Raw genomic sequence first — 14,385 nt, forward strand, 5'->3', positions numbered from 1 at the left:
GTCATAATGGCTCTTAGATTCTCTCCACACCATTATCCCCAAGAGATCAGCCTTTTCCATAAGAATCAGGGGCCTGGTCCCTTTGTACCTGCAGGGAAACAACACACTCTCTGGCTATCTCGGACATCCACAGAGTCAGAGTCCTTATATGTCATTTAGATGTCACTATATGTACTGGTCCTTTTTCCTCACTGTTTTTTACTAATCACCATCTGAAACTTCTCTATGAGCTTAACTGTGCAGATTTTCAGCTCCACTGGGGCAGAGATTTGTTGGTCTTTATCTTTAGTGATTCTCTAGCTCTCTGGCACATAGTAGGCACTCAATAAAATTTTGCTGAATAAATGAATCACCCACTGCCTCACTGCTTCCACCTGATAAGCCCGCTGCCAGCTCTGCCTTCCCCAAAACATCCCTTTTTTAAGATTTTTTTATCCTCACCAAGAATATATATTTTTACGGATTTTAGAGACAGAAAGGAAGAAAGAAAGAGAGAGAGAGAGGGAGAGAAACATCAATGTGAGAAAGAAACACTGATGTAAAAGAGAAACATCCATTGGCTGCCTCCCATACACACCCTGACCTGGGATCGAACCTGCAACCTAGGTATGTACCCTGACCAGGAATCAAACCCACAACATTTGTGGGTGCACAGGACGACTCCCCAACCAACTGAGCCACCTGGCCAGGGCCCCAAACATCCCATTTTAAACATATTCTCCCTGTTCACCACTACGCTGTCTGCCCCTCTTTTTTATTTTAACATAATTCTCAAATATTCTAGGCCCACATGAGCCACAGCTCAGCCCAACACTGTCTCCTTTGATTTCAGACATAACAGCAATGGCCAGGTACAATAATAGTGCCTCTTTTGTATTTAGTGCGTCCAGAGTTCAGACACATAACTGTGTGTTCAGTAAATGTGGCCCCTTCATCCCTCTCTCTCTGATGGTCTCTCTTTCTCAGACCTCCAGGTGCATCCACTGCTCATGGTGTAATCCTTCCATCAACAAATGTCATAACAGTCTATGAACCATGTGAATTCTGATAAAATTACCAGCTACCCGGTATAACATAACCTGTTTTATCAAAGAGAAAGCCTCGGTTTAAATCTCAGGCCAACACTCTCTCCACCCAGCACACTGCCTCTGGGACTAGCGGTCTCCAGAGAAAAGGATGAAATAGGCAAAGACGACACACGCACTTCTGGTGCCTGGCCTTCCACAGGAGGCATGCCGTTCGCCCTTCTTTCCGGTATATGTTGAAGCCTGGCACCTTCATATTCTCTGTATTTATCTCCGTGATCAAAACTTGTTTTTTTAAAAACATTCACTCTCAGGTATAAACGATGGGTAGAAACCTCAAACATGATTCCCCTCGGGGAAAGGGGTTCTGGATTTCAACCAAACACTTAGGATGCAAAACGAAAACAAGACTAGCAACCCTCAGACTTCAGAGCAGGCAGGTCAGATTCCTACCTGTAATCACACTACTCAGTCCAGCAACCAACCCAGCCCTGGTGGCGAGGAGCTGGGGAGGGAGGGAGTATGGGGTCAGGGAGGAGACAGAGCCTTTTCACAGTATAGAGGAGCGACCTTCGGTGATGGAATGGAGAGTCCTCACTCACCTGATTGTCTTGGGCTGGCTCCTCTGCACGTGGGAGCTTCACTTTTCAGCTTTACATCTCACATTCGTCAGTGCCCTGGTTTTAGTTTCCAATCTTACTGTTCTCTGGCAGCCTAGCACAGACCAACACTTGCGTTTAAGCGCTCATGTCCCTTGAGTGTGATAACATAATGACATATTTATACTTCTGTCCACATTTTGCATGAAAAATGTACTAAAAAACAACAACATCTCATTGGTGGCCCAACAGAAGTAGTCAGCCTTCAAATTCCTCTTAGTCAACAGCGATATTTCTAGAAGCTTCCACAGTGACCTTCAGGCATGGTTAACTGTTATATTTCTCAGCCCTGGTATTATTGCTTTGAGGGTCATTCTCACGGACTTGTGATATTTGTTCCTAATTTGCCTCCTTAACTAGATTGTGAGGCCCTTGAGGGCCGGGAATGTGCTTTATTTATCTTTATATTCTGTTTAACTCAGTGCCTGCTACTTATTATTCAGTCAATAAATCCTGGAAGGTATAGTCTCTTATTTGTTTAATGTCGAGAAGAAACTGTGTACCACAGACTTGGTAGGTTTAGGGCTCTTTCACCCTACTGAGCAACCTGCTCGAATACTGTTAACTATAAATTTTCAATTTCCTTCCTGTCATACCACATTACTAGGATTTAAAGGAAGCCCAGTAATTCCAGGTACTCCTCTGTTACTACAATTCCCTTCCACCGTAACATCTTCACCTCAACATTACTAACTCCTCAAGAGAGCAGATCCAAGAGGGAGGCTCTGGTTAGACCAGAGTCCCCCTTCCCCTAGGGGACCTCAGGATCCAGCCCATCCTGCCTATCACCCTGGAGATAACTTGGTCACCACCAGAAGTCCCAAGCTCCCAGTCACCTATCATCACCTGGGCTTTTTCCACCATCTGACTCTGTATGACCCCTAATCTGATCCAGGTGTGTACCTTCACAAACACCCCGTCTTCACTGTGGTCCCTAGACCTAGCCAGTCCTCAGCAACAGTCCCTATAATCCCCAGCCTCTCAGCTGTTAGAGAGCAACATACAACCTTCTTGACTGGGCTTTAAATTTATGACCACAAGTCTCTAACAGGACTCCTCAGGTCTTCCTGGTGACTCTACTAATTTCCATAATCTATTCACTCTCTCACCTCAAAGATTAACATTTCACATCATCTTTTGCTCCTCAAATGACCATCATTTCCTATTCCTTCCTCACTCTTAGCTAATGATCTTTCTACTTATTTCACTGAGGACTTAAATATATTCCAAAGAGATCTCCCTCTGAGTTTTCTCATCACTTCCCAACCCTCCATTTGGGTACTGAATCCCATCTCCTCCCTTGCATGTACCACCAGCATCTTTCTATTTCATCATTCCCATCAGAATATAAACATGATATCCCATCTCCCACCTTTGAAAATTCTCTCTATATCCTTCCAGCTACACTCTATTTCCCAGCTCCACTGTCTAGTAAAATCTTTCCAAAGAGTTGTTCATTTCACTGTTCCCACTTCATTTTCCATTTCCACTAGAAAGCACACAACCAGGCTTTGCTTCCATCACTCCATTGAGACTATTATGCTCAAAGGATCTCTTCATATCTGCACGGACCTCCACTTGGCCAAGCCCAGTGTTGACTCCCAGCTGCATGGGACACAGCTGATTACTCCTGTCTTCTCAAAACATTTCCATTCAGCTCTGGGGAACATCACAGTCTCCTCCCTAGACTCTCCTTCTCAATTTCTTTTGCTGGCTGACTCTCCTCCTTTTCCCAACCATCAAAGAGCAGAATGTCCCAAGGTTCAGACCTTATCTCTCTTTTCTCTTCACACATTCTGTCTTGTAGATCCTTCCATTTCTGTAGCTTTACATATATTGATGTGTCCTAGGTTTATATAGTAGCCCAGCTTCCCCTCTTAGCTTCGTTTCATGCATCTAACTACCTACTGGGCATCTCTACTTATGTTCTCAACATGGGCTATACAAAATAAACACTCACCCTACACACTCCCACCAGCCCATCACAACCCTGTCATTCTCTAGTTTTCTCAATCTCGGTAAAATGCACTGTTGACCCAGTTTTTTAGGCCCCAGACCTGGAAGTTATCTTTAATTCCTCTCTTTTTCTCATGCCCCTATGTCCCAACTTCTCAGCTCTACCTTTGCAATGAGTGCTGAATGTGAGCACTTCTCACCGCCTCCACCTGTCTCACCTGAGTGGAGGCATCAAGACCTTTCTCCCCATGACTTCTCCAACAGCCTCCTAACCCGTCTCCCTGCTCCCACTCCAAACAGCTCACTCTCCACCCAGCATCCTGAAGGATCTTTTCAAAACATAAGACTGGCCACTGGCTTGCTAAAAACCCTCTGATTGAATGGCTTCCCATCACAATTAGAATAGTATGCATATTCTACTTTAGTCTCACAAATCCACATTACTTTGACCTTGTCTATCCCCCCAGCCTCTTTGTGAACTTGTCTTGCCCCTCAATCTCTGTAGTTCAGCCACACTGGCCTCTTTGCTCAGCCTCAGACGGGTCAGGTTCTTTCCTGTTTCTGCACTGGCTGTTCGCTCTGCCCAGAAAGCTATTCCTCCCACACTTTGCATGTCTTGCTCCTCACTTCAGTCAGATGTGTGCCAAACACCACCTCTTCAGAGAGGACCTTCCTGATCCTCCCAACCCCCCACTGTCCTGCTACTCTCTGGCCTCTTATTCTGTTGACTTTTTAAATAATGCTTATGAAACCTGAATTCTTTTTTAACATTAAATAAACTTGATTTTTTCTTTATTTTTTAATGAATAGTTATTTTAAAATACCAACTTAAAATTATAAGTGTGGGAGGAATAACTATATCTACTTGAATAAGAGGAATTGTAGCATCAATTAAATAACAGTAGCTAAACAAAAAAGAAATTAATCAAAATTACTTTAAAGAGAAAACAATACAGATGTTCTGAGTGGTTGTGGGTGTCCAGGACCCAGCTGCTATGGAAACTGAGTCAAACCTGCAAGTGACCCTGGATTCCTGAGCTCTTACTTCAATACCCTCCTCCTTCCTGGGGGGCCTAATGACCCATGGGATCCCCTGACATTTCAGGGCCTCTGGGGGCTGCGGGTGGAGCAGCAGGAGCGAAAGGGACACCTGGGAAAGGCTGGATCTGGACAGGACCTTGGCCAGCATTTGCCTGTTGTGATCTTTTCTTTCCTCACCTCCATGGTTTTTCTCAGCCCACGGGGCCGCGTTCCAGCTTCTCGAGCCCTTTCGCATGGAAGATGATCCCCTTTCCCTGGTAGGAAGCGCTTCCCTCCAGTCCCTGCCCAGGTCCTCGGCACCTCCGGGAGAGGCCGCGAATCTGATACGCGGAGTTCATATATCTACAGACGTGCTGGGAAGTTTCTTCTCCATTTCTAAGCAGCTCGTTTCCTCCTCAGTTTTTTTCTGAAGTTGTGTGAACTGATCTTCATGTGATTCGGGCAGAACTCGAAGCTTCGGCTTCTGCTGCCGAGTCTCACTTTCCAGGTCTGGATACTCACGCCGCAAAGGTGCCTCCTCGAGTTGGGGATCGGTTATCTGTCCTGTGAGCTCCTCATTCGCTTGTTTTCCTCCCGCAGCTGTCTGGCTGTTTCGTGATGTTCCTCCAGGACTTCGAAGGGGCACATTAAAGTCGGATTATCAGGGGCACCCCTCAGATCAACTTGTGTCTGAAAGACGGGGCGGCCGCATTTTCTGCTTCCCTGTTTGGTTCAACCTGCCACGACACGTGGCCTAAGTGACCTCTAAGGAAACCAGGCGAAGGCCGGTCTGTAGCAGTTTTTCAGCCGCTGCTGTTATTGGCTGATTTGACTTCCCAGGACCTGCTCCGTGTGTGGCCCACGGCTCCAGCCTGTCTTTCTCTTGCCCCTTTCCCTGGACTCGCTAATTCCATCTCATTGGCGGAGCAGCTGTGGGCTTTCTGAAAAATGAATGTTTTCATTAAATCATTCATTATGTTCTTCTGAAGTCGCTCTCCATCGATCTCTGGTGCTTTTGAGATGGGTTTTTCATCAGTCAGCTGGGGAAGTTTAGGAGATGGGCTCTTCCATGCCATTTGCAGAGAGTCGACCTTGTCCTGAAGCAACAAACTGCTCAGATGTGTATCCAACGCTAACGAGCCCGAGGAGTGGCCTCCACTGCAGGCAGCCCCAGCGAGTCGTCGGCGTGTCACTGGTTCAAAAATCTCACTGCATCTTCCACAGGCTTCATGGCGAGCAGAACACCATTTGCTACTGCGGTCACATTCTCAAAGCGTGTCATCGCTTTACTATCAGACACCCACACACAGCACAAGCCGGGACCTCCCAGGGAGCCGCACGGAGACCTGGGGGGTCCCAAGCCTTCAGAAACCACGAGCAGAGCACCCGCAGGGCTCCAGGAAGAGCTGGAAGGTGGGTTTGGTGGCAGACAGCAGGCGCCACGGCTGCTGGGCTCACAGCGCTGTCTCTGAGTGCCCATGTCCTGGGGCCACAACTGACACTCGGAACCCTCGGAGTGTCCTGTCCCTAAGGTAAACAGGTACCCGGCAGCCAGGGCAGATCAGCTGGGCTGGGGGAGGGGAGGCCAGCAGGCTCTAGGAAACAGTTTTCCCTCACTGCTCTGAAATAGAAAGTGAGCTCATGTACACAGGCACCGGGCCGGTGGAGAGGGCCCACTGCGGCCTGGAGCACAGAGAACGCATGTGGGCCTTTGCCTCCCTCATAGAGTGTCCCTTACTGTTGATGCCATGCGTTAATGTGGTGCATTTGTGACAACTGATGAACCAATATTGTCACATTATTATCAACAAAAGTCCGTGGTTTACATTAGGGCTCACCCTTGTGGTGCATAGTCTGCGAGCTTTGACAAATGCATGATGTCATGTACCCACATTACATTGTCATACAGAATAGTGTCACAGCCCCCAGAATCCCCTGTGCCCCGCCAACGCAGCCCTCCCTCTCCTCTTGAAACTCTGGAAACCACTGATGACTTTCTTGTTCTGAAGGCTGCTTCGTCTGATATTAATATACCTACTCTTGCTTCCTTTCCTTTTTTTAACTTTTCAATTACAGTTGATATTCAGTAGTATTTTATATTACGTTCAGGTGTATAATCCTGAATTCTTAGCATCTATGTATTTGTTAATGTCTATCTCTCCCAAAAGAATGCAAATATCTTACTGGCAAGGACTCTTCCTCTTTGTTCATTCTAGGTGTCGAGTGCTCAATAAATACTTGCTGAGTGAATGGACCCAAGAATAAATGTGCAAACTTCAGGAGGAAGTAAGAGATGGGACGCAGAAAGGTAGGCAAGCTGGGAGAGGCTCAGGTAAAGAGTGTTATTTAACTAAACTCAAAGCTGTGAAGTACTTCCAGGAGCCGAGTCAGCAATAATGATGGACAGACACAACGGAAGGTGAGGGCCTCTGCTGGAAGGAAATTTCTGCACTGATGAAATGTTCTCTGTTTCTGCTGTCCAAAACAGTAGCCATTGGCCACATATGACTATTGAGCACTTAAAATGTGGCTAGTGGGACTGAGGAACTGAATGGTCATTTTCTTTCATTTTAATTTGCATTAAATAGCCAGGTGTGGCTGGTGGCTATGGTATTTTAGACAGTGAAGCTCTAGAACCTGGAGAATCCTTTCCCTTTAAAGTGATTTCAGCATAACAACGCATACCTCACATTGTGAGTTGTTGAGAGGATTAGTGCAATAAAAAGCCTTGTCAAATGTCTAAAACAGAGGTGGCCCTCAAAAAAATCATAGCTGCTATTATGATGGAATTGCAAATTAAAGTATATTTAAGTACATACCATTTAAATTTAGCTCTAAAGTGCTGGAAACAGACTTTTATTATTTTTATCATAATTTTTTGTTTGCTAGAGTTAGTGGATAACCAATGTGCAGGTCTATATTTGAGCTCACAAACTAAAAATAGCAAACAACCATTTTGGGATCTCAAGAAGGCCTTTCAATGATAAATAACTATTCCAAGTGGATCCGCTTGCTGATACTTCTAATAAACTAATTCGTTTTTAACAACAGCTGATTTAGCAGTTGCAAAAACTGGATTTGTAACATTACTGTATTATTTTCAAAGTGTGTCATCTGCAACTTCCCAAATGCTTTTGGGTAAGAGTAATGTTAGCTTTAATACTTACTATTAAAATAAAGGGGAAAAGTATTTTATTACTGGAAGCATGTTGAATTCTTTAAAGCTTAAATTGATTTAAACATAAAATCATTCTTTTCTTGTCAGAAGCTCATCACACTTTCTTCCGTGCTGAATCCAGAATATAAAATTAACACAGATATAGAGCATACGCAGACCATTATAACTAACCCTTAGGAACAATCTAACCTAATAATAAAATTACACATTTGTTCAGAATAAGCATGGGCTTATTTTTAGGCCAAGAGAATCTGCAGTCCTTAGCAGCAGAGGTGGAAGTGGCCTTCCACAGCCCTGCCTAAGTGCCGGTGGAGACTCAGATGGAAAGAGGGTGGACGCCTTTAAATCAAACACAGGCTTGAAGGTGCTGAGAAAAGCTGGCACGCTTATTAGAGAGGCCAATTCCTCTGCATCCGTGGGAAGCCACTTTACAGTAGTTGTAAAAGTGCCCCAGGACATAATGTAAATAAGGATGGAGTAGAAAGGGAATGGAAAATCGCTTTTCTACTAGGAAGCCTCCCCCCCCCAAAAAAAAAAACACAAACAAACAAAAAAAAAACGATCCCTTGGCTTGGCCGTTTGAAATGCAGATTCTTGGAGGCCCACCCCGACCGTGAAGCTGCGGAGCCGACCCGGGAGAGGGTGAAGCCCGGCCACGCTCCGACGGGCGTGTGAAGACTTACCAATGGGCATCACTAGGAAGAAAGGCAGCCAGCAGAGCACGAAGCAGCCCACCACGATGCCCAGGGTCTGGGCGGCCTTCTTCTCGCGGGAGAACTTGAGGAGCCTCACGGAGAAGTGCGCCTTGTTCCTGGCGCTGGGCACCCCCCTGCCTCCGCCCGGGGCGTTCTTCCGATGGATGCGGAGCGTCACCTGCTCCGAGTCCGACTTGTCGGTCTTGAGGCCGGACTTGAGGCCGCGGCTCTCGCGCTTGGCCACCACGTAGACGCGGCAGTACATGACCAGGATGATGGCCAGCGGCACGTAGAAGGAGCCCAGCGCCGAGAAGAGCACGTAGCCCGGCTCCTCGGTGATCTGGCAGATGGTCTCGTCCTCCGGGGCCGGCTGCCTCCAGCCGAACAGCGGCCCCACGGAGATGACCAGGGAGAGCGCCCAGGCGCAGAGCAGAGCCGCCAGGCCCCGCTTCTGCGTGACGATGGTGGGGTAGCGCAGCGGGTAGCTGACGCCGATGTAGCGGTCGATGGAGATGATGCAGAGCCCCAGGATGGACGCGGTGCAGCACAGGACGTCCACGGCCGCCCACACGCTGCAGAAGACCCTGCCGAAGGCCCAGTAGCCCAGGATCTCGAAGATCGCGGAGAAGGGCAGCACCGTGGACGTGAGCAGGAGGTCGGCCACCGCCAGGTTCACGATGTAGTAGTGGGTGACCGAGTGCAGGTGCCGGTGGCAGGCCACGGAGAGGATCACTAGGATGTTCCCCAGTACCCCGAAAATGATGAGGCTCCCCAAGATCACCCCCAGCAGAATGGCCTTGGAAATGTTCACCGGCGCCGGCGGGTGCGTGCAGTTGGAGCTGTCGGAGGCATTTCCGGAGAGAAACACCATGGTCCTAGCCGGGGGTCCCCGGGCGAGGTCCGGCTCTTGACGGCCACCCCTGGGTGGGGGCGGGGCGGAGGCGGGAGCGAGGGAGCGGGGAGTCAAAAGGTGACTCGGCTTCGGGGAGCCGTGCCCGCTGGGGTTAGCTGGGCGTGGCAGAGAGCTCGCGGGTGGGAAGCACCCCGGGCCGGCCCTGGACACCCTCAGAAGGCCATGCACAGGGGCAGGGCATGAAAGGCGACATGGCCAGGAGCGCGCGCGGTCGTCCGCAGCCGCCCTGCACCCGCTGCTTTGGACCCAGACCCCAACTCCCTACCCATCGGAGGTTTGGCGCCAAGCTCGAGGAGACAACTTGCAAAGTGCAGTCCCAGAATTACGGGAGCCCGCTTTCCCGCACGGTCTGATCCGTCCTGATGAGAAGACTCGGCATTCCGCTCATCATGTGGAATTCCAAAATCCAGCGCCAGTCTCGCCCCCAAACCACAAGCAAGTAGTGGTCTGCCGTCGACTCTTAACGGCAGGGGCCTTTGACATCTGGGCACTGCCCCGGCCCGCAGCTACCCACCGTGCGGCTGGTCCGCGGCGGGCTCGCGCTGGATCCAGCTCCCGGGCGCGCAGGCGGGGGACGTGGCTGTGAACCGCTGGCGGCTGCGGAGGGCTGTTAGCCGGCGTCTTCCTGAAAGGGCGCAAAGAGAAAGGCGGGGTGTCACCCGGGCGCGAGGGGGTCGCGGCCGTGCCGCCTCTACGGGTAGGACCGGGCTGCGAGCGCAGCCGACTGCGGTGCGGGGCGGCCGGCCCTGCGGCAGCACAGGGCCCGCGGGCGGGGCTCCGCGCGCGCAGGGCCACGGCCGCCGGGAACCTGCCCGCGCTCCTCCGCGCGCCCGCTGGCCGCGTGCAAACCCGTGGCGAAGAAATCCCAAAACGCAGCTCCTGGCGCGCTGGCGGTGTACTGCGAAATTAAAACGCCCAAAGCCCGCCAGGTGCTACTGCGGCTGGCCAGTGCGTCTTCCGCAGCCGAGCCACTGGAAACCGGAGGATCGACCGGGTTGCCTTTGGAACAGGTTGCTTCGCAGCCACCTGGGGGGGCCGGCGGGGGAGAGGGGACCGCTGCGACCTGGGGACCGCAGGGCCAGTGCCACGCGCACGATCGTGCCGGAGGAATTCACGCTTGGGGGTGCGGAGCGCGTGGGTTTGTCGCCCAGCCAAGTCGGCCTAAGAGTCAGGTCCCGAGCAAAGCCCGATGGGTCCCGAGGGCCGACCGCGACCGAGGTCGGTGCAGGGCTCCTTTCCAATCCACGGGGTCATTGGTGCCAGCACACCCAGGGGGGCTGCTGGGGTACAGCGGGGAGGTTCGAGGGGATGGGGGAAGCTTCTGGGCTTGAGCGCCGAGGCGGGATCCCCAGGCAAAGGCTACTACGAAAATCACAAGTTCAAGAGCTCACAGGTGGTAATAAAAGCAACAGCAGAAACCCTTCCCCCCCCCCCCCACCTCGGGGTGATAGAAACGGGGTTAAAATCACACTTGTTAACTAGGAGGTAACTTCCCAGAATATATAAGGGAAACGGGGTGGGGCGGGGATACTGGTGTCAGAACAGCTGAAAAAAGCAGGAGGCGCTCGGGAAAGTGGGGGTTCCGCTCACGCGGAGGCCGAGGGCGACTTGCCTTCACCCGCCCGGCCCTGCCGGCCGCCCGCGCCCCGCGCCCCGCGCCCTCCCGCACTCACCTGGAGCCCCAGGCAGAGCCACCGCCTGCGCGCGGCCAGGGCACGGGGTTCCCGTTCCCGCAGCAGCCCTGCCGCCACCTCTCCGCGGGGAGAGGGGACCGTCCCTCCCGGGAACCTATTCCCGGTCCTCTTGCACTCGCCGGCTCACACCCCACCACTAATGTCTCCAAGCTCCTGCCTCGCTATCTTTCACCTGGAAATTTTTAAATAAAGAGTGAAAATAGAAAAGAGAAATACAGCTGATCCACAACTCCACAGTCACGCTTTCACTAGTCAGCTCCCCCAGATCAGCCAAGGGCTGGGCAAGGAACTTCGCAGCCCTGCTGACGCAGCGGCCAGGAGCCTGGCTGGCGGCGGACCCGCGTCCCGCGCCTCCGCAGCGCAGGCACATGCGCAACGCCCTAATTTTTTTTATTTTTTTTAATCTTGCCTTGAGCGGCTTGGGTGGTGAGCACGCAATGCAACATCCAGAGGATGTATTATAATATCGTACACCTGAAACTTATATGATCTTATTAACCGATTCACCCCAATAAATTTAATAAAAATAGCATTTTAAAAAGTGTGCCGGTGGGGAATTTTTACTTGTAGTGAATAACTTCTCTAAATGATCTTACTTTAAAAAATAAAGAACAACTTGACACTGGCAAGCATATTAATTACTTTGAGTTCAAAGAAATGCCCAGCTTGATTTGATTAACACTTGGACTAAGTTCTGTTAAAATCAAGAAGAAGCATGTTGTTATGTCAAACATGCAAGTAAATTATATTATCTGGAGATGTTTTAAGATGCAAGTAAAATCAGATTAAATTCAATAAATCTGATTGTAATAAAATTATAATTCCAGGAAGATAAAGTGAGCACATCTATAGATTTGAAAAGCATTATTGTTTCACTGTAGTTTCTTATATAGTTTAGTGGTTTTGAAGTGCCACATGTTCTATTCTAGTTTTCATAAGAAAATATATCCTTTAAAGGAGAGTTACTTCTCTCTAATTTTCTTTGGTTTATTAATAGTTGGAGTATGAGAAGCTGATACCGCCAGACTCGTTTACTTTTTTCTGGTAAATTCCATGTTCTGCTTACTTTACAATTTAGTAAAGCTATATGTGCTTTGGAATATTGGGAAAATGCTAAAATTGTCTGTACTCTGATTCCCACCTCCTAAGTCACCTTCTTTTCATCTTCATCCAATCAGACAAAATGCAGTGTTTTCAACATATATACTAGGTTCCCCTAACCCTAGTAACAAAGAGATAACTTTGTTATGCACTGAATTCCTTCCCTTGAACAGAAGTTTATTAATATTGTTACCTTTTCCAGGGGGGATATTTGGAAGGCTCACTCTTTTTTATGAATATACCTCAAAATGTCCTGGAAGAATGCTCATGGGAAGATCAGGGGTCCCTGCTTCACTGAAGATCTAATATTTAGATTTAATATCATTGGATTTGACTTAAATATTATTTTTAAATATAGACAAATGGTTTGCTCATCCATAAACTGAATTTTATATTGTGCAAGAAGCACACTGTGAGGAGACAGTAAATCCAGGCTCACTCTAATTACTAAGTCACTTGCTGTCTCCCTGGGATTCAGTCACCTCTGGTGAAGGCTGGACTACAATGCCCTGTGAGTCTTACATTTTCTCATCAAATATACATATAATGTCTGTTCTTCAGAAACATCCACCAGAGGGATATATTATTGTTCAACTTCATATCCATTACCTTTATACCATGAAGGTGAGTGCTCTGTTAATATCTGTTCCGTGGTAGATAAGGGAAATAGTGTTATTGGCAAGAAAAGCAACTGAGAATTGCTCAGTTCTGCAAGGTCAACATGTACAAAAGTCTTTGGAACTCCCAGTCTCCATCCCTCAACAAACAAGCATACTCACAAGTCCTCTCCTTCCTGGGCAACTAACTAGCTAGTGCCAAGACTGGGAAGAGTGGCTCCTTATTTCTAGCCTATATGCTACCAGGTAGGTCTTTCAAATTAGTTCTTAACCTGTAAACATCAATCTTTGAGGAACTAACTCTCAGAACCAATTTTTCCCTCAATGATCATACACCCACAAACAGGAAACTATCCATTTGTTAGTGATTCTTTAAAGAATAGTTGTGCAAAAAAAAAAAAATAGTAAACAAAAACTGCATTTAAAATTAAGTAAGGAGGCCCTTGGTCCCGGGTTCTATCCTCAGTAGCAGGCTCGATCCCAATCCCCAGGCGGGAGGCAACCAATTAATGTGTCTCTTTCGCGGCAGTCTCTCTCTCTCTCTCTCTCTCTTTCTCTCTCTCTCTCTCTCTCTCTCTCTCTCTGAAAAAGCAATGGAAAAAATATCCTCGAGTGAGGATTGAAAATAAATAAACAAACAAGTAAATAAAATAAAGTAAGGAGGCCAGAACAGGGAGCACTCATGCCCTACCTTCACTGCCAAGCACAACAGGGAGAATTCTTTGTAACAGCCCTCCCAGCTTCCTCTTCCCTCCCATAAAATTTCCTCTCCTTTGTTTTAGTGGGTTTGCACATGGCCTGCCATGGTCGCATGTTCTGGATTGCACCTTGTTGTTGTTCCAGAATGAACCCATTTGCTGGAACAATATCTGGCTGACTTTTCGTTTAAGGTCAACAGTTGACATGGATGTCCCAGAAAATGTTGAGTTAGGCCCATGGGGAGGTAGGGTGAAGAAAGAGTGGGCTATCGAATCATAAAGATTCTATCCCTGACCTCCTATGAGACCAGGACAAAACTCAGCTTCTCTGAGCCTTGGTTTCCTAATTTTTAAAGGGAGACAGTTAAAAAACCCCAGGGTGGTTATTAGACTGAGTGAGATTATAGGTTGCGAAGCTTATCAAAGCTCTTGTTATAAATCGTATTAGCCCTTTCCCTCTCTGCTCATTTGGCGTGCTACTTTAAAGTAAAACACACTTCTAACCCAGAGTGGTTCAAATTCCACACCTAACATAAGCACAATGTATTCAGCTGGAAAAATGTGCAAAATGACCTGGAGTGAGTGAGCTGGTCCTGGCCACTGGCTGCTCCTCCTTTTCTCCCCGCTCCCCTTGTCCCGCATCTTGAAGGACCACTCGTGTATGTGTGAACTCTGCAGTCTGACCAGCCAGGCAGCTGCCCTTCGGCCTCTGGCCTCCGGGCTCACACACCTGGGATGATGAGCCCAGGAAAAAAATCTAAAGGCCCTGAAAAGTATTTTGGGTTCTTTTAATTTTTCAGTTTTCCAACAACTTTGGGGGGGGGGGCGA

The 14,385-nt window shown here is 48.6% G+C and overlaps 1 protein-coding gene across 2 annotated transcripts in view; it reads right to left on the minus strand.

Annotated features, from left to right (window-relative positions):
* Window positions 1-11,405, minus strand: part of ADRA1A (adrenoceptor alpha 1A) — a 77,132-nt gene extending 65,727 nt beyond the window's left edge. The window contains exons 1-2 of one of the 2 annotated variants that reach the window (XM_081136675.1): window positions 11,120-11,405; window positions 8,522-10,071 (exon numbers count right to left, since the gene is read on the minus strand). In XM_081136675.1, the coding sequence (XP_080992801.1) occupies window positions 8,522-9,404 (883 nt within the window). In that variant the 5' untranslated portion in view covers window positions 9,405-10,071; window positions 11,120-11,405. Of the gene's footprint in view, window positions 1-8,521; window positions 10,072-11,119 lie in introns of those variants that run through there. The other variant, XM_081136674.1, reaches the window with a different exon arrangement.
* Between the last annotated feature and the right edge of the window lie 2,980 nt (window positions 11,406-14,385).

The sequence above is a fragment of the Miniopterus schreibersii genome, assembly GCF_964146895.1.
Source record: "Miniopterus schreibersii genome assembly, chromosome: 4".
Classification (NCBI taxonomy): domain Eukaryota; kingdom Metazoa; phylum Chordata; class Mammalia; order Chiroptera; family Miniopteridae; genus Miniopterus; species Miniopterus schreibersii.